Genomic DNA, 18461 nt, shown 5'->3' with positions numbered 1-18461 from the left:
GATATGGGCAAACTACATTTGCCACCAGACTGTTGGGGCAGTGGTATCTTTTAACCACCTTTTATGCCACTCCTATCCTAGAGCTGAGTGGGAATCTATCTGGTCCCTATCTGGCTGCTCATGACCCTAGCAGGCTATTCCAGCAGCTGGAAATTTGCCTTTCTTATTGCTGTATCCCCTTCACTTGAGGGCCTGGAATGAGGGTGGCACAGGAGCCCCATGAGCATGTCTCTATATTATCCAACCAATCCAAAGGGGCCAGATTTATTGGCTTTACAGCTGCTTTCTCACTGCTAGACCAGCACCCAGAATCTAGACCTTTATTTCTGGATTTAGTTCAGTATTTCTCACTTGGTGGATTGACACACCCACAGGGATTATAGGGTCACAAGGTGTTGAAATTGTATTACAATCTGAAGCAAAATCTCACTCTTCCACTCCCCTCACCTCTTAAGGCCAAGTATTCTCTGTCAACCTCTTGAAACACAAACACAAATAAATTATATAGGATTGTCATTGTATCGCTGACACATTATTTACTTTTACAGCAAATGTAAGGAGTTTGCAAAAATGTTTGACTTTGAATAAAGAGTAGCCAACCTCAAAATGCTGAGAAATACTTGTTCAGTGGTATTGTTATTCCTCTGCTGTCTCCTTGCCACTAGATATCTTGAATAGTTCAGTAGTTCTCAAAGCAGCAAGGACCCCAAAGTAGGTTGTGACCCGATTTTAATGGGGTTGCCAGGGCCAGCATTAGAGTTGCTGGGACCCAGGGCTGAAGCTAAAGCCCTAGCTCCAGCCCCATCTAGGGTGGCATGGCTCAGGCTGTGACACCCTCTCCATCCCACCCGGGGCAGTGGGGCTGGGGCGGTGGCCCCCTCTCTCCCACACCTAGGATGGTGGGGCTCGGGCTCCGCACCCCTCCTGGGGTCATGTAGTAACTTTGTTATCAGAAGAGGGTCACAGTGCAATGAAGTTTGAGAATCCCTGTAATAGTCAATACTATTGCACTTGGATTACGGTGCTTTACTGATACTAGAGTTATTCCACAAAAGAAAATTTTATAATCATATCATACCAGAATGACATACCTATTTACAAAATGTGAACAGAAACAATATACTTGTGCCAGAACAGGATTAGAAAGGTTATTTAACAACTTTAAGATCCAAATTCTACAGCACCTCATTGTGGATAGCTCCAACTGAATACAATGAAAGTTGTATGCTCACAGCAGTTGCAGAATCACGCCCAAAGTAATACTGGTACATATTAATTGAAAACACATGGGTAAAAGATAACATTTACTTTATGAAATTGCCACCCTGATCATAGTCATCCAGAAAGAGTGACCGATTGTCCTGAAAAGGATTGATTCCATTTAAATTAAACTGTCTGAAAGATTAGTTTAATCACTTATAATTAAGGCTGCGAGTCTTTCATGGAGGTCACAGATTCTGTGGCCTTCCGGGACTTCCGCAGGTGCAGCAGCTGGTGCAACTGACCCCAGGTCCGCCCAAGCAGCTGGGGTGGCCCTGGGGCCAGCTGCACTGGCCACTGCTCTGGCGACCCCAGGCAACTGGTCCTGGGCGCTGCCCTGGAGCAGCGGCGACAATCCATGCCACTCCCAGCCTGCAGGAGCAGCAGCGGTGGTGGGACTCTGGGCTGCCCCCGCCTGGAGCAGCAGCAGCAGCAGTGAGGCCATGGGTTGGCCCCCCACCCAGGAGAAGCAGCAGCAGTGGGGCCCTGGGCTGCCCCCCACGCATCCCAGGAGCAGCAGCGGCGGCAGGGCCCCGGGCTGCCCTGCACCCTGAGGAGCAGCAGCATTCGCTGGAGCACCCGGCCACCCTCAGCACCTAAGAATTAATTAGCGGTATTTTTAGTAAAAGTCACGGAGAGGTCATTGCCCGTGACTTTCTGGTTATTGCTTGTGACCTGTCTGTGATTTTTACTAAAAATACCCATGACTAAATTGTAGACTTACCTATAACTGATAACAGTTGTTAATTTAGTAGACAACCTGATAACCGAGTTAAAATATCTCCTTCTATTATACAGTAACCTGTAACAACCAATGGATATATAACCTGATTTCCCATCACCTTGAATCTTGAGTAGATACTGCCATCTGTGCAAAGTGGGGGTAAAATGCTACCAAGTCAGAATGGTAGTATTTCTCAAGCCTTTTGAATAGGGGTCTGACTACACACAGTGCAAGGCACTGGCCAATCAGGCTCATATGCCTTGTCTACATTAAAGAAATTAGGGGTGCTTTGCACCATACAGTCCCTCCAACATACCTGTAATGCATCCATACACAGAAGTACTCCCAATGGCGCACAGCAGTTACAACTACCATTTGTATTAGGCTTGCTTTGAGAAAGGCTAACCACTGTGAGATCCTCCAACATGTCAGTCTCCCCCACACAATTCTGTTGTGAATGGAGACTGCTGGCATAATAGCCCTACCAGCGCAAATAATCCTTTCATTATCTTTCCACAATGTCCCGGTCACTGCTTTGATTGCCTGTCTAGTCTACATTCTGCATCATGAAATTTACCTGGCCAGCCTATGCAAATGTCTAGGAAATTGGCACAATGTACACCTAGTCTTGTTGGGAGTCATGTGTTCCATCTATCACTCCTGCTTAGTCTGGAAATCCCACTATCCCAAATCCCTCAATCTATGACACATTGGCCATCCAGTTCACAAATCCCTGCAGCACAGTACATATTACTATGACAACAGCACCGACTACGGAAGTCCAGCCTTGAACTGTGTGAATGTGGGGCTGTCATGTTATATGGAATCACAGTCCTTCTAGAACAAGAAGCAAAACTTAAACTGAATGAGCACGGGCAGTGTGGAGACATAATACGGTCGGAGACATAATACTGTCGCTCCTAAAGCTGGTATTATTCCACCTGTTCAATTACCTATGGTTTAGGCTACAATTTTGAAAAGAGTCTAAAGGAGGTAAACACTCAAATCCGTTAGGCCCTTTTCAAAATCCTAGCCATAATTCTCTAGTATTCATAGACAATATAAAGAAAAGGGAAGTTCATGCAGAAGTCATACACAATATTTATTAAGCATATATCAGAAGTCTATTAATAATAACATCTAGCTCTTATGTAGCATTTTTCTTTTGCAGATCTCAAGCACTTTACAAAAGAGGTCAATATCATCATCTCTGTTTTAAGGATGGGGAAAGTGAGACAGCAGGAGGTGAAGTGACTTGCCTAAGGTACACCCAAGTACCAAAGATTTCATAACAGCTTCAAAGACTGATGTCAGAAACTTGCAGGTGACTGGTTAGTGTAACATGCAAGTGGGCATCTCACCACAGTTGAATGTAGAGATAAGCACATACTGATTGCTTTCCCCAAATAATTTCTGAAATCAGTGGGTACTGTAGGTGCTCTGCATCTCTGACAATCAAATCACATTTATATGTGACCAAATATCTATTTAGATTTCTAACCTTATTTCCCTAAATTAAAACATTTTTGGACTTTAAGATTTAAAATTAAGCCTTCATTGTAAAATGAGAGCTTGTGTTTAAACCAGAGCAAGGTAATGCCCTGCTTGCCTCAGGTTGCCAACAATTTCTGCAAGCAAGCTGAGACATTGTTCTGTCATCCATAAACACTAAATTGAATATGGCACAATGGCAAAAATCTATTTGGCTACATTCTAAGCAGACAGGCCAACACAAGTTATAAATTCTGTGAACTTCTGGCAGCCCTTTGCACTTCACAGGTTTTATAAGTTCAGGCCCTATGTCATATCTTCGATTCACAACTGCTAAAAAAATACTGAGCCATAGAATATCAAGGTTGGAAGGGACTGCAGGAGGTCATCTAGTCCAACCCCCTGCTCAAAGCAGGACCAATCCCCAACTAAATCATCCCAGCCAGGGCTTTGTCAAGCCTGACCTTAAAAATATCTAAGGAAGGAGATTCCACCACCTCCCTAGGTAACGCATTCCAGTGTTTCACCACCCTCCTAGTGAAAAAGTTTTTCCTAATATCCAACCTAAACCTCCCCCACTGCAACTTGAGACCATTACTCCTTGTTCTGTCATCAGCTACCACTGAGAACAGTCTAGAGCCATCCTCTTTGGAACCCCCTTTCAGGTAGTTGAAAGCAGCTATCAAATCCCCCCTCATTCTTCTCTTCCGCAGACTAAACAATCCCAGTTCCCTCAGCCTCTCCTCACAAGTCATGTGTTCCAGTCCCCTAATCATTTTTGTTGCCCTCCGCTGGACTCTTTCCAATTTTTCCACATCCTTCTTGTAGTGTGGGGCCCAAAACTGGACACAGTACTCCAGATGAGGCCTCACCAATGTTGAATAGAGGGGAACGATCACGTCCCTCGATCTGCTGGCAATGCCCCTACTTATACATCCCAAAATGCCATTGGCCTTCTTGGCAATAAGGGCACACTGTTGACTCATATCCAGCTTCTCGTCCACTGTAACCCCTAGGTCCTTTTCTGCAGAACTGCTGCCGAGCCATTCAGACCCTAGTCTGTAGCGGTGCATGGGATTCTTCCGTCCTAAGTGCAGGACTCTGCACTTGTCCTTGTTGAACCTCATCAGATTCCTTTTGGCCCAATCCTCCAATTTGTCTAGGTCCCTCTGTATCCTATCCCTACCCTCCAGCCTATCTACCTCTCCTCCCAGTTTAGTGTCATCTGCAAACTTGCTGAGGGTGCAATCCACACCATCCTCCAGATCATTTATGAAGATATTGAACAAAACCAGCCCCAGGACCGACCCTTGGGGCACTCCACTTGATACCGGCTGCCAACTAGACATGGAGCCATTAATCACTACCCGTTGAGCCCGACAATCTAGCCAGCTTTCTATCCACCTTATAGTCCATTCATCCAGCCCATACTTCTTTAACTTGCTGGCAAGAATACTGTGTCAAAAGCTTTGCTAAAGTCAAGGAACAACACATCCACCGCTTTCCCCTCATCCACAGAGCGAGTTATCTCGTCATAAACATTGAGTCTCATTAATGTCACTATTTCCTGGCCAGTTGGTATTTTTACAGTGGATTTTTTTTTTAACGTAGGTTATAAATGCCTCAGGGAACAGACTTTTTTTATTTTTTCTGTGCTAGGATTATCTAGGCCCTGATCCTTATGCATATGCTTAATTATTTTGTGAGTAGTCCAACTACTCAGGGTAGTAAAGTGACGTATGTGCATAAATGTTTGCAGTATTGGCATACTATTGTGCTAGTGATTGGCATACTATTGTGCTATGATAAAAATGATAGTTTATATTATTTTCTTTGGTGGTTTGATTTGAAGGGGAAGATGGCATTCTGCCAATGTGTGGGGATCTTTATTTTGTAATTGTTTGGGTAACTGGCTGCTGAATACACCAATCCCACTGCTTCTTTAGTCCTGCCCATTTTTAAAAAGGATGGGTGAACAAAATCATCTTCAGCAAGAAAACAATGTATCATTCCAGTGACACTCTGTATCTCAAAATACCACCCTGGAACCCGAATATTCACCACTGTGATATGGTTATGATATGTTTTATACAAAGTATGCCTAGTGAGATATCATTTGAGAAGTCATGATCTGTTGAACATTACTATCCTGTTGTGTTACCATTCTATGTGAAGTTATGAAGTTTTGCTATATGTGTGTTGCTGAAATGTTGTGATTCTGGGGTATGCCCAGAGCTGGCCTTTCAGGGGCAACAAAGGAGCAACTAAGCAACTAACCCCCCCAAGACAGATTTACATTAGGACTAGCCAACCATGGGTTGATGGCCCATTAGGTAGAATCCACTCTCCCAAGGGACCCCTCCAAAAGACATGAACAATGGAGGCCCAGAGTCTCAGCAGGGCACATACAACATATGACACCTGACTATGTTTAAGACAGTATTTTTCCATGCACATGGATAAGGCAGTATAAATTGGAGTCTGTGATATCAGCCCAGGGCCTCTCTCCTCTCCCACATACTCCAAAGACAAGAATGCTTGGAAAAAAAGACCTTGCAGTGGAGAGACGGGGCACAGGCTGAGCAAGGAATTCAGCCAGTGTATTAAGAACTGTGAACTACTTACAACACGTAGCAGGGTGAGAAACTGCTTGATTCAAATCTTATTTAGTCTGAAGATGTAGAGTTTAGACTGCTATTTTTTTATTTATGTAATCATCTTTGACCTCTATGCCTACCACTTATAATCACTTAAAATCTATCTGTAGTTAATAAACTTATTTGAATGTTTTATCCTTACAAGTGAGTTTGTCTAAAGTGCTTGAGGAATCCACTCAGATTACAAAAGCCAATGTATGGCCACTATCCTTTCACGAAGTAGTGAACTAATTAATGAACTTGCATTGTTCAAGAGAAGGTCTTGATCAGTGTAAGATAGTACATTTCTGGGGTGCAAGGCTGGGGAGATTTGCTGGTGTCTCCTTCTGAATAGTTCACAAGTGGCTTGTCATGCATTCATACAATTTAGCTGGGTGTGTCCCTGCATGTTGTTGGCTGAGGGATCACAGCACCTGGAGAGTTTTGCTGCTTGTCACTAGCACAGCATTGTAAGAGACAGCCTCAATTGGAGAGTTAAGGCAGCACAGCAGTCCCAGGTTGTACCATCTGTCACAGTTCCCCACTGCCATTTTCTCTTGCTCCTTCAAAAAGGAGTCCAGCCAGCTCCTCCGTCTGTTTTGAAGGACACACCCAAAGTGCAATCTGTACCCCATTTATGGCCCATGGTACTTTAAAACGCAGCCTGTTCCTATCTTCATTAAGAGCGATGTACTACAGGGAGATCACGTGTCCCAACATGCTGCATCCAGATGGAGCATAACATGCTGGGACTCCGGCCTCCACAGGCTGCACTGTAGTTAGCTGTTTCCCAACCAGGCAGCACCAGACACATCCCGGATGACCGCGGAGAGCACCGGGAGCAGGTAGAACTGCATTACCACAGACCCAGCACTTCCAAAGGGCTCGCGCGGTGGTGGTAACGGTGGGACACCATGGCAGGGGCCACAGAGGAACAGAGTCTAAGGCCAGAACTTGGGACCACCAGATCACCCAGGGGCCTCCGGGGTATCACGGGCCGCCAACACCACGGCTCCACCCACCGCCCGCGTCCATCCCAGCGACTGCGCTCCCGCGCGAGGGGCCCCGCACAGGCGCGGAGGCCTCGAGTTCCCGCCCGCGAGAGGGAGACCGCGCGCACAGGTCGGCAGGGAAAAGCAGAAGGAAGCAGCCTCGTCGCGGTCCTTTACCTACGTCATGACATCACTGCGCGGCGGCGGAAGGGGAGGGAACATCAACGGCTCCGGGGCGGGGCCTCCGTCGCCGGAATGGGGCGGTAACAATAGCCGCACGAGAGACGCCTTTTTCCCCCTCCCCCTCTGCGCGCGGAGGTAGGAGGCTCCACCCCCGCTCCGCTCCGTGCGGCGCTCGTGCTGCAGTGAGTGAGGGGCGGCAGGGAGGAGGCGCGCGCGCGCGGAGGTGGGGCGGCCGGCCGGCCGGCGGGGGAAAGATGTTTGAGACTCTGCGCGAGCGGCTGCTGAGCGTGCAGCAGGACCTCACCTCGGGGTGAGTCGCGCCGGCCTGGCCCCTCCCCTCCGCGCGCGGAGCCCCGGAGGGAGAAAGTTCTTCCAAGTCCCCGCGGGGGACAACGGTACTCGGGGGCGCGCGTGAGGCCGGGGGGGGGGGGCGCGTGAGGCCGGGGGGGGGGGGGCGCGTTGCCCCGTCCGGCAGGGTCGCAGCCCCCCCCCCTCCCCCCCCCCCGGGCGGTTACAGGCTGAAATCCGGACAGTGGCTCAAAACCGAAAGTTTCAGCCACCGTTAGCCCCATGTCCCGGTCTCTGCCCCACTGCTCCTAGGGGCCCGCCCAGACCCCGGGGGGAGCCAGTGTCCCATGCCCAGGCTGTGACCCGGGGCGGCCGCGGAGCCCCCCCCCTCCCCGCGCTGTTGGGGGAGAGGGCGCTGGCTGTGGCTATCCCTGCGGCCAGGGCCGGCTCCAGGCACCCGCTTTCCAAGCAGGTGCGTGGGGCGGCATTGAGAACGGGGGGCGGCCGGCCGTGTCCTCCGGCGGCTGCTTGGCGCGGCGAAATAGGTAGAGCCGCCCCTGCCTTGCGGCACCGGTTGCAGCCTCGGGAAACTTCCGGGCAGCTGCGGAGGCTCCGGCTGGGAACCGCTGCTCTCGGAAAAGGCCGCTTCCTGGAGAGCGGTAGGGCCCAAGGGAAGGGGCCCCAGCGCCCCTAGTTCCGGGCTGTGCCTCCCCGGCACCGCCCCAAGGCGCTGATGCAGACCTGTCACCTGGGGCGCCCCCGGCCCTTCATAACCCCCGACCGCCGCCCACGGGCACGGGGCTTGCAACGCTAATAGCCTGAAACGGGAGGCGGTGAGAAGTGGTTGGAGGCGCCGGGGGAGCGGGCGCGGGGTAACTCTGGCGTTTGGTCGTGTTCACGTTGTAGGGAGTGGGGGAAACGGGAATGGAGACGTGTTGGCGTGTGGTAAACATGGTTTGAAAGAACTGGCCAGCAAAACTTCCTGGACCAAAGTAGCGATTTGATTGGCGGCCCTGGAGTTTACACACCTCGCTAAAAGCTCGTTAGCGTCGCTGCCTGTAGAAGGGGTAACTGTCATGTGAGGGGAGGAGGCGGGAAGGAAGGAATGGCTCCACCCATACTTTAGGAGTGGGAAGGGAAAACCAAAAGTAGAAATCTGAGCTTCAGTTTAATTTGCCCCACATCCTTGTATTTACAGGAGAAAGATCCCATTTACCAAAAGATAATGTTCCCCCACCCACTTTCTAGAACTTTATTATTTGCAGTGGTTTCTGACTTATGGCTGCTTCCTGTGGACTTGTCCAGCCACTGAGGGATCTGATAAATAAATCTCATTGAAAGTCAGTGGGATGTAGGAGCCTAAGGCTTGATTTACACTATACAACCTGATGACATAGCTGCACTGAGGTAACACCACATGTAGATGCAGCTATGTCAACAGAAGGGGGCTTCTGTCCTCCGTTGGAGAGGTGGTGTTCCTACACTGAAAAAAAAAGGAAAAAAAGTTCTTCTGCATTTTCACTATGGGGCTATGCCGGCATAGCTCTGGTGGTATGGTCTCTGTAGCATAGGCCATGTCTAAGGTACAAAATTATGTTAACCTAACTTACACTGGCAGACAGCCCCCGCAATTATTAAATTGCTTGTCTATGTGCAGACTTCCCTCCTTGTGTAGGTGCAAAAAGAAAAGGAGTACTTGTGGCACCTTAGAGACTAACCAATTTATTTGAGCATAAGCTTTCGTGAGCTACAGCTCACTTCATTGATGCATCCGATGAAGTGAGCTGTAGCTCACGAAAGCTTATGCTCAAATAAATTGGTTAGTCTCTAAGGTGCCACAAGTATTCCTTTTCTTTTTGCGAATACAGACTAACACGGTTGCTACTCTGAAACTTGTGTAGGTGGTGCATGTACTCACCAGGAGTATTTGTATTGATTGTATTATCAGTGTGGGGCATTGTGGAACAGGTCTTGAAAGCCAGTTATCAGTCGACATAAGCAATGCAGTGTCTACATTGACACTGCATCGGCCTAATTACATTGACCATGACTCTATGATGCTTGGGGAGGTGGAGTTAGTAAATTGGCATACAGAGGCACTTAAGTCAGTGGGAGCCAAATTTAAGTGAGGACAGTTCTATAGCTAGATTGATACAAGGCAGCTTACGTTGCGCTAGCCGTGTAGTGTAGACCAGGCGTAGTCTTATCCTCAGTCTCTTTTGAAAATGGATCCAGGTGTGTTTGAAAAATGTTATCCTTTGTTCTTATACTGACACTTGAATTTAGAGCAGGGGTTCTCAAACTTCGTTGCATCGCGACCCCCTTCTGACAAGGAAAAATTAGTACATGACCCCAGGATGCATGAGTCCCACCGCCCAGTGTGTGTGTGGGAGGGAGGGTAAAGCAGAAGCCCAAGGGCTTTGGCCCCAGTAAGTCTAATGCCAGCCCTTGCAACCCTATTAAAATGGGATTGCAACCCTTGAGAACCACTGATTTAGAGGATTATAAATTTGCACCATTGTTGGAGGGTTGAGAAGTCCCTATCTTTTTGGTCTGTAGGTATTGCTTGACTTGCAGTTGAAGCGCCTGAAGGATTTTACTACCAAAAACAATGATGCAGTTGTACTAGTGGTAATGCAATGGTGGGAAATTTCCCAAAGAAGTTTTGTTGACATGGGGGAGTGGGAATTTTCAAACACGCCTAAGACCTTGGCTGCATAAGAAAGTTTTTATGATGTAACTTCTGAAGTATAAATTGATAGAGTTGAACAGGTATAAACTCCCTGCCCTGGTGCAGAAATTTTTATCCTGATATAAGATCCTCTGTGGAAACTCTTATACCAGAATAAATGGGTTTCTTTGGTTTTACATATGTTGCTTGGGAAGGGTTTAAGCTAAACCAAAAAATAGTCACACTTAGTCCTATAAGAGTTTCCACACAGGGTTTTATACCTGTATAACTGATAAAACATTCCTGTGTAGACAAGATGCAAGTGATTCAGGAGCGGAAGTCACTATGTAGATGCGTACATGGGGCTTGTACTCCTAAATCATATTAGGTACATTTGAAAATCCAATATGCAGCTGTCTGTACAGTACTGTGTGAGAGAAGAAAGGTGGAATACAGTTCATGGAAAAATCACTTAATGTAATAGTCTTGAAAAATACAATAAATGGGGAAACGGCTCTCGCTTCCAAATAAACTAAAGCAAAATTGACATTTATAATCCTTAAAATGCACCCTTGGCACCTATTGTGTCAAGCTTTTTTTCTATTGTGGTAGTTAGCAAAGGCCTGATGCTTTTGTTTTGAATTCTAGGTTGAAGACTTTGGGTGACAAATCAAGAGAAGCAAAAATAAGCAAGCAGAGGTACTTCTGTATGCTCAAATATACAGTTTTGTCTTATGTCTTTATTTATGAAAACATTGTTTAAACATAGCTAATATACTTTGGCAAAACTATTTACATGTTATTTTACATAACACTGAAATTTTGATGAAGAATATGCTGCTCTATTGATCGGAGTACCTGAAACTTATGGTTTAATAGAACACTTTAGTTCCCACTTTTTAAAATTAGCCGTTTTTTGGTGCTCAGCACTCAGTTTAAAGTTTGATGTTTGCTGTAACTAAAGTATATTGTCCTTTATAATATAGTAAATTAAACAGTATCACTGCCCAAAACATTTATATGACACTTGAATTTATTATCTTTCTCCATGTGACTCTTAAGTACACCTCTACCCCGATATAACGCGACCTGACATAACATGAATTTGGATATAACGCAGTAAAGCAGTGCTCCGGAGGGCAGGAGGGGGAGCTGCACACTCCGGTGGATCAAAGCAAGTTCGATATAATGCGGTTTCACCTATAACGCAGTCAGATTTGTTGGCTCCCGAGGACAGCGTTATAGCTGGGTAGAGGTGTACTACAATCTTTCTTCCTATGTTATGAGGTATTTTTTAAGTATAAGAACAGAAATAAGAGCCTTTCTTTGCTTAAAAAATATCGGTGATAAAGGGATGGTAACTTCAGAAGAGAAATCTTAAATCATTCTGCAGCATAGCTGAAAATGGCATTGGTTATAATGTTTCTGAAGTCAGCATTGTAAAATGTCGTTCTGTTTTCAACATGAATAAATGTCATCTTTGTACAATATTCAACTGTAGAAAAGTACAGTTTTGCTATAGGTTTCAGAGTAGCAGCTGTGTTAGTCTGTATCCGCAAAAAGAACAAGAGTACTTGTGGCACCTTAGAGACTAATAAATTTGTTAATCTCTAAGGTGCCACAAGTACTCTTGTTAATTTTGCTATAGTTATATACAATGTCTCAAATATGATTTGCTGTGAAGCATTGTATATGTGCTTTCATCCAGAAAGTGGTGTTACAGACATTTATTTCCTTTTTAAAATAACAGAAAAACCCAAACAAAAAATCCAGAGCAATTTTAAATAAATTAAACTGATCACTACATTTTTGCAATTCAGAAGTTGTTAACTTTTGGAAGATCAGTCTTTTATAACTAAAAAGTTGCAATTGCCCATAATGTAGGCCAAGGCTAAAATATTTTATTGAGAGAAGGCTGAATTAGTAATTTTAGGAAACTCCCTGCTGTGCATATGTATTGCTCATAGGTGCTGTAGTAATACAAATAAATAATGTTTTAATGCAGGTGGCATATTGAAGTAATGCCATTGATTCTGTAGGCTCTGTTGTTGATATGTTAACATGAACTCTGTACAGCGAAAGTTCATGAAGACTAGGGTCTGAATCCTCCATCCTGTTTGTGCTGCTCCTGTGTGTCAAAGGTTGGGGGGGGACAGAGAACTGCTTTGAAAGGGCAGCTGATGAGTCCCCTTGCATAGCTATATTGCATAAGTTGCCTGAATGGCATAACTGGCTCTCTTTTATTACTTTCTAGTCCTGCTTTGTAGAGTTTGTGTTGCAGTGATACGGAATTATTGGTAGAGTCCTGTGAAATTCTTTTTATTTTTCAGAAATTTCTTATTTTGTTTATCTATTAAAATGTTTTATTTCTTTATTACATTTACATTAATAAATTACCCCAGATAACTATAAATAAAAACAGTGGCCATAAATCCGAGTTTATCTACACCGCATCATTTTACCTAGATGTACCCTGTGCTGAAGCCTCCTGATAACCTCCCCATGTCCATCCTCACTCAATGTCTCAAACCCCATGAGATCTTCCCAACCCCTCCTGCTTCCTTCCCCCGTCCTCTTCCCTGGGGTGCTCCCATTTCCCCTTATATAGTCTCTCTCTCCCATTGAATGTCAAACTCCCTAGTCTCCATTAGCCCCAGACACCCCTCTTCTACTTCCCCTTCCCCACTGAGCTCCAGCTTCCCAATTAGTACCAGGAACCCTTCCCCTATCTCTGCTTATATAGCTCTGCTCCAGGGTGGGTGAGAGGCCCTTGGGAGGTGTGACAGTTAGGTCTTAGTGAGAGACCCTTGAGGGAGGGCAGCAGTTGGGTTCTGTCCCCCTGGGGGTGGGTGGGAAGCCCTGGTGGTGGTGGTGGCAGGGTAGAGTCCTGCCCTGCATCAGCGGGTGGAAGTCCCTTGATGGGAAGTGGGGGCTGGATGGCCGTTGGTAGGGGGTGGCAGGTTCTGCTTCCTGGAAGGCTGGGAGCCGTTGGGTGGAGGGCAGTGAGGTGGGGTAGTGGCTCCTGTCATGATAGGGTGGGCAGGCCAAACTTGCGCAATGCTTTTTTTCCATTTTATTTCCTTTTTTTACGTTGATTTTTGTTTTATTTCATGTTGTTTTGCCTTTGTGAAAAACACAGGCCTTTAATTATTGAGATTGTGGAGGTGTGACCGGAGATCCTTGTGTGCTAGTGATTCTTGGCTGACAGAATATGTTAGAGGGCTGTTGCAGCGAGCAATAGGTTAGAGCACTGCTTCCCAAACTTTTTACTAAGGTGACCCACCACCTGCATTTTGTCTTTTTTTGGGGACCTACCATTACCCCTTCGCCACCCCTTGCCATCCTACCCCTCTGTTCCTCCTCTTCTCAGCCCTCCAGCCCCTGCTGTCTTCTCCCTTCCCAGCCCTCCAACACACTGTGCTCTCCCTTTCACTCTTCAGCCTTCTTCTTAGTCCAAGTCCGGTGCTCAGCTTCCCCTAGCTCCCTTATTCTGGCTATCCCAGCCCTGCCCCCTCCTGCAGCCCCAGCTGGCCCCTCTCTTTCTGCTGCTGAGCCTGTGTCACTACGAGGCTGCTCATTGACCACTCGTTGGCTCCGCCCATTTCCTCTGTGCTGCTGCTGCTCAGATTCCACTTCCCACACTGCTTCCTGCTAGATCCTTCCTGTGACATGAGGTCAGGACCCACTTTTTGGGAAACACTGGATTAGTTTCGCCTCTAGCCTCAGACTAGGTGAACACAAAGGTGGCTTTAAACCACATTTGCTTCCTCTCCACTGACCAGGTTCTGAACCAAACATAACTTAGCCTAACCTGTGAGTCTAACTAATGAACAACTGTTGAGTCATATTATTTATATCACATACACCATCATTCAAACAGTTGGTATAATTGCAGTTTCACTCCATTCTGAGGGTCTTTCAGGAGTCTGAAGTGAGGAAAATCTTGGTGTAGTTAGGGCTGTCGATTTAATCGCAGTTAACTCACTTGATTAACTCAAAAAAATTAATAGTGAATAAAAAAATTAATTGTGATTAATCTTAATGATAAATAATAGAATACCAATGGAAATTTATTAACTATTTTTGGATTTTTTCTAAATTTTAAAATATATTGATTTCAATTACAACACAGAATACCAAGAGTATAATGCTCACATTATTTTTTATTACAAATATTTGCACTGTAAAACGGAGAAAAGAAATAGTATTTTTCAATTCACCTCATACAAGTACTGCAGTGCAATCTCTTTATCATGAAAGTGCAGTTTACAAATGTAGTTTTTTTGTTGCATAACTGCACTCAAAAACAAAACAATGTAAAATGTTAGAGCCTACAAGTCCACTCAGTCCTACTGCTTGTTCAGCCAATCGCTAAGACAAACAAATTTGTTTACATTTACGGGAGATAATGCTGCCCACTTCTTAATTACAGTGTCAACTGAAAAAAGAAAAGGTTGTGGCACCTTAGAGACTAACCAATTTATTTGAGCATAATCTTTCGTGAGCTACAGCTCACTTCATCGGATACATAGTGAGAACAGGTGTTTGCATGGCACTGTTGTAGCTGACATTGCAAGATATTTACGTGCCATATGCGTTAAAAATTTATATGCCTCTTCATGCTTCGGCCATCGTTCTAGAGGACATGCTTCCATGCTGATGCTGCTTGTTTAAAAAAAAAAAAAAGAAAAAGCATTAATTAAATTTGTGACTGAACTCCTTGGGGGAGAATTGTATGTCTCCTGCTCTGTTTTACCCACATTCTGCCATATATTTCATGTTATAGCAGTCTTAGATGATGACCCAGCACACATTTATTTTAAGAACACTTTCACTACAAATTTGACAAAACGCAAAGAAGATACCAAAGTGAAATTTCTAAAGATAGCTACAGCACTCGACCCAAGATTTAAGAATCTGAAGTGCCTTCCAAAATGTGAGAGGGATGAGGTATAGAGCATGCTTTCAGAAGTCTTAAAAGAGCAACACTCTGATGCGGAAACTACAGAACCCAAACCACCAAAAAAGAAAATCAACCTTCTGCAGGTAGCATCTGACTCAGATGATGAAAATGAACATGCATCGGTCCGCACTGCTTTGTATGGTTTTCGAGCAGAACCCGTCATCAGCATGTCCTCTGGAATGGTGGCTGAAGCATGAAGGGACATATGACTCTTTAGCACATCTGGCATGTAAATACCTTGCGATGCTGACTACAACAGTGCTATGCAAATGCCTGTTCTCACTTTCAGGTGACATTGTAAACAAGAGGCAGGAAGCATTATCTTCCGCAAAGGTAAACAAACTTCTTTCTCTTAGCGATAGGCTGAACAAGCAGCAGGACTGAGTGGACTTGTAGGGTCTAAAGTTTTACATTGTTTTATTTTTGAAGGCAGGTTTTTTTATACATAATTCTACATTTGTAAGTTCAACTTTCATGATCAAGAGATTGCACTACAGTACTTGTATTAGGTGAACTGAAAATACTATTTTTGTTTTTTACAGTGCAAATATTTGTAATCAAAATAAATATAAAGTGAGCACGGTATACTTTGCATTCTGTGTTGTAATTCAAATGATTATATTTGAAAATGTAGAAAACCTCCATAAATATTTTTAAAAAATGGTATGCTATTTAAAAGTACAGTTAATCATGATTAGTTTTTTTAATTGCTTGACAGCCCTAGATGTAGTACGATATATTTATAAAGTCTTACTAATATTTAATATGTGGTAGAAGCATTGTAACTAACATTGTTTTTATATTTAAGTTTATTCTTGCTCATAAATTATACTTATTGACTAAGAGTTATAGCCGACTAATTGACTGTACTTGCAGTTCAATATTAAAAATATTCAAGAAACCAAATAACCAAGCTAAGCCAGATTTATCGTTTAAAGACAAAGCAATGCAGTACAGGAAGGAAAGAGAGTACATTGGTTTTTCCCAGGAAGCTCAGTCTTGCAGCGTGTTCAGTTCACCTTCCACAGAAGATGTGCTTCCCAAATGCCACTTAAGCTAGCCATCTTTTTATAGGATAGCTGTTTATAAGCTGCGCAGCACTCACTGTTCATGTCACTTAAAGTTTAACTAACCATCTTGTGCCAGCTTTGTCATTGGTGCATTCCTGTACTTTCCCGTCTTTTGTTTTGTTTATTACCTTCCAAACATTGAGGGGTATGAAAATACTCCTTAATGCAAAGCATTCATACACCTTACAAGGAAATAATGTACCGCATTATACCTTTGTTTCATAAAACTCATTCACCTAGTTTTTGGCAGTTTTTGTATTTGCCTGAGCCATGTGCTGAGAGAGATTTGTCCCAGCGCATTGTGGGATACATGTCTTGGCATAAGTGAGCAAGAATAAGCATAGTACAGTTTAGCATGATTCCCCTCCCCATGCGCACACACACAAATGTTAATATTGTGCATGTAATACCTATTGGTGTGTATGTATATTAGCTCTGACCAACATAGAAAATATTAGATTATGGGCTGGCAAAGATTCTTTCAATTTTGTAACTACCACAGTTTTAACGTAGAGTGCATTAAATGCAAAACCTTTGGGCTTTAATGATTAGTGTCAACATATTAATTCAAAAGTAGTTAAACATCATTGTAATCATGATTTCATAATCTACTCTTAAAGTTAGTATTAGATGCAATGTCTTTCTTGCCAATGCATCTGCAAAAAATTGCCTTGTACATTGTCTGTCTGTTTCTAATGAACACCAAGAATAAAGCAAAGTTAAGGGGTCTAATGCAATAATAAGCGAAAAAGGGAAAACGTAGGTGGATATCAGCTTGACAGTGAAATGTAGTGGTTTTGTATTTTTATATTCTTGTAAAGTAGATTGCGTCATATGTTTTGAACGAGACCAGACAAAATGGTAGCAAATGGAGATGGCAGTGAATAATTCTGTACTGACAAGGAGATGGATTGGTTGACCTTATTCTCTTCCATTTTTAACTTCTGTGGTTTTATGATTCTGTTTACAGGGCTGTTCAGTATTTGCCAAAGTTTTCTGCTGGATTGGAATTGCTCAGCAGGTATGTCCTTCCATTTTCATACTAATATTTCTTTTCCCCATGGTTTGTTTCCCTAATCAAAATATTATAGGGGGAACAAGTAGTAAATAAGATCATAAGAAAATGAAAACTCTGTATTGATTGCAGGTTTTGAATGGTGTGCAGTAAAGAAGTCAGGGGCTATTAATTTAATGATGAGGATAGATACATTGAACAGCTGCCTCAAACCCAGAGCACTGTTCATCCTGTGCACTGAGTGAGGCAGGAATACTGTGGGGTGGGGGAATATAGTATGTGATCATGTAATTAGGTTACATAATGTTATAAAATAATCTTCTAAAATTAGGCTGCCCAGACAACCTTAATTTTAGCATTTCCTAATTATTGAGAGTTTGATTTTGCAACCTTTATTTCTACTACATTCCGAATCCTGCAGTTGTTCTAATGTATATCTTTGCATATATTATATAGTTATCCATAGAATATTAGAGTGTGATAATTATACAACTATCCAGTTTCTCATGCCGCTGAAGCCCAACTGGTCTCTGTGCTGGGGCAGGCTATACTTGATTAATACAAAAAGCCACCCAGCTTGCATTTAAGTAGATTAGGGTCATCTGGCTTCATAGTATAATAAACTCACCTCCCACCTGTGGTGGTACTCGCTAATTTTGAAGAGATTTTTAAACTTAAATGTTAAAGAAAATATTACTCTTTTATTTGCTTATTGGATTGGAGGAAAGAATGGATCGATGTTGATTTTTTTAATTTGATCAAGTGCAATAAGAACACTGTTCTGTTGTCCCCAAACCCTCTTGCTTCCAGAAAAACAATCAACATTACATCGAGTTATTGTGCTATCTAGTTTGTTTTCTCTGATGTACTCACATTCATTTTCTAAAATATCATGTGGTCTGCTCTTTTGACACACCACAATATTGGAGCATAAATCTTGCAAAATGACTTCACTTGGATGTTTCTTGATGCGTTCTTAGTTGATTCCGTTGAAACGTCATTCAGATCTATGCAGTGTTGTAGCTGTGTTGGTCCCAAGATATTAGAGAGGCAAGGTGGGTGAGGTAATATCTTTCATTGGACTAGCTTCTGTTGGTGACAAATACAAGCTTTCAGGTCTACACAGAGTTCTTCTTCAGGTTATTTTTGCTGACCTGAAGAAGAGCTT

General features: G+C 43.9%; 1 protein-coding gene across 6 annotated transcripts in view; it reads left to right on the top strand.

Annotated features, from left to right (window-relative positions):
• The first annotated feature begins 6937 nt into the window (after positions 1–6937).
• The window catches only part of DTNBP1 (dystrobrevin binding protein 1), a 173949-nt gene continuing 162425 nt past the window's right edge, over positions 6938–18461 (top strand). Inside the window, exons 1-3 of one of the 6 annotated variants that reach the window (XM_075125366.1) lie at positions 6938–6956; positions 10894–10944; positions 17249–17299. Coding sequence is in view for 2 of the 6 variants with exons in the window: in XM_048839915.1 (XP_048695872.1) it covers positions 7541–7596; positions 10894–10944; positions 17249–17299 (158 nt within the window). In the remaining 4 variants the exon portion in view is untranslated. Of the gene's footprint in view, positions 6957–7355; positions 7422–7450; positions 7597–7663; positions 7682–10893; positions 10945–17248; positions 17300–18461 lie in introns of those variants that run through there. The other 5 variants (XM_048839914.2, XM_048839918.2, XM_048839915.1 and 2 more) reach the window with 5 other exon arrangements.

The sequence above is a fragment of the Caretta caretta genome, chromosome 2, assembly GCF_965140235.1.
Source record: "Caretta caretta isolate rCarCar2 chromosome 2, rCarCar1.hap1, whole genome shotgun sequence".
Lineage (NCBI taxonomy): Eukaryota > Metazoa > Chordata > Testudines > Cheloniidae > Caretta > Caretta caretta.
Note: the sequence above shows the minus strand (reverse complement) of the source record. Positions and strands in the feature narration are given on the sequence as shown.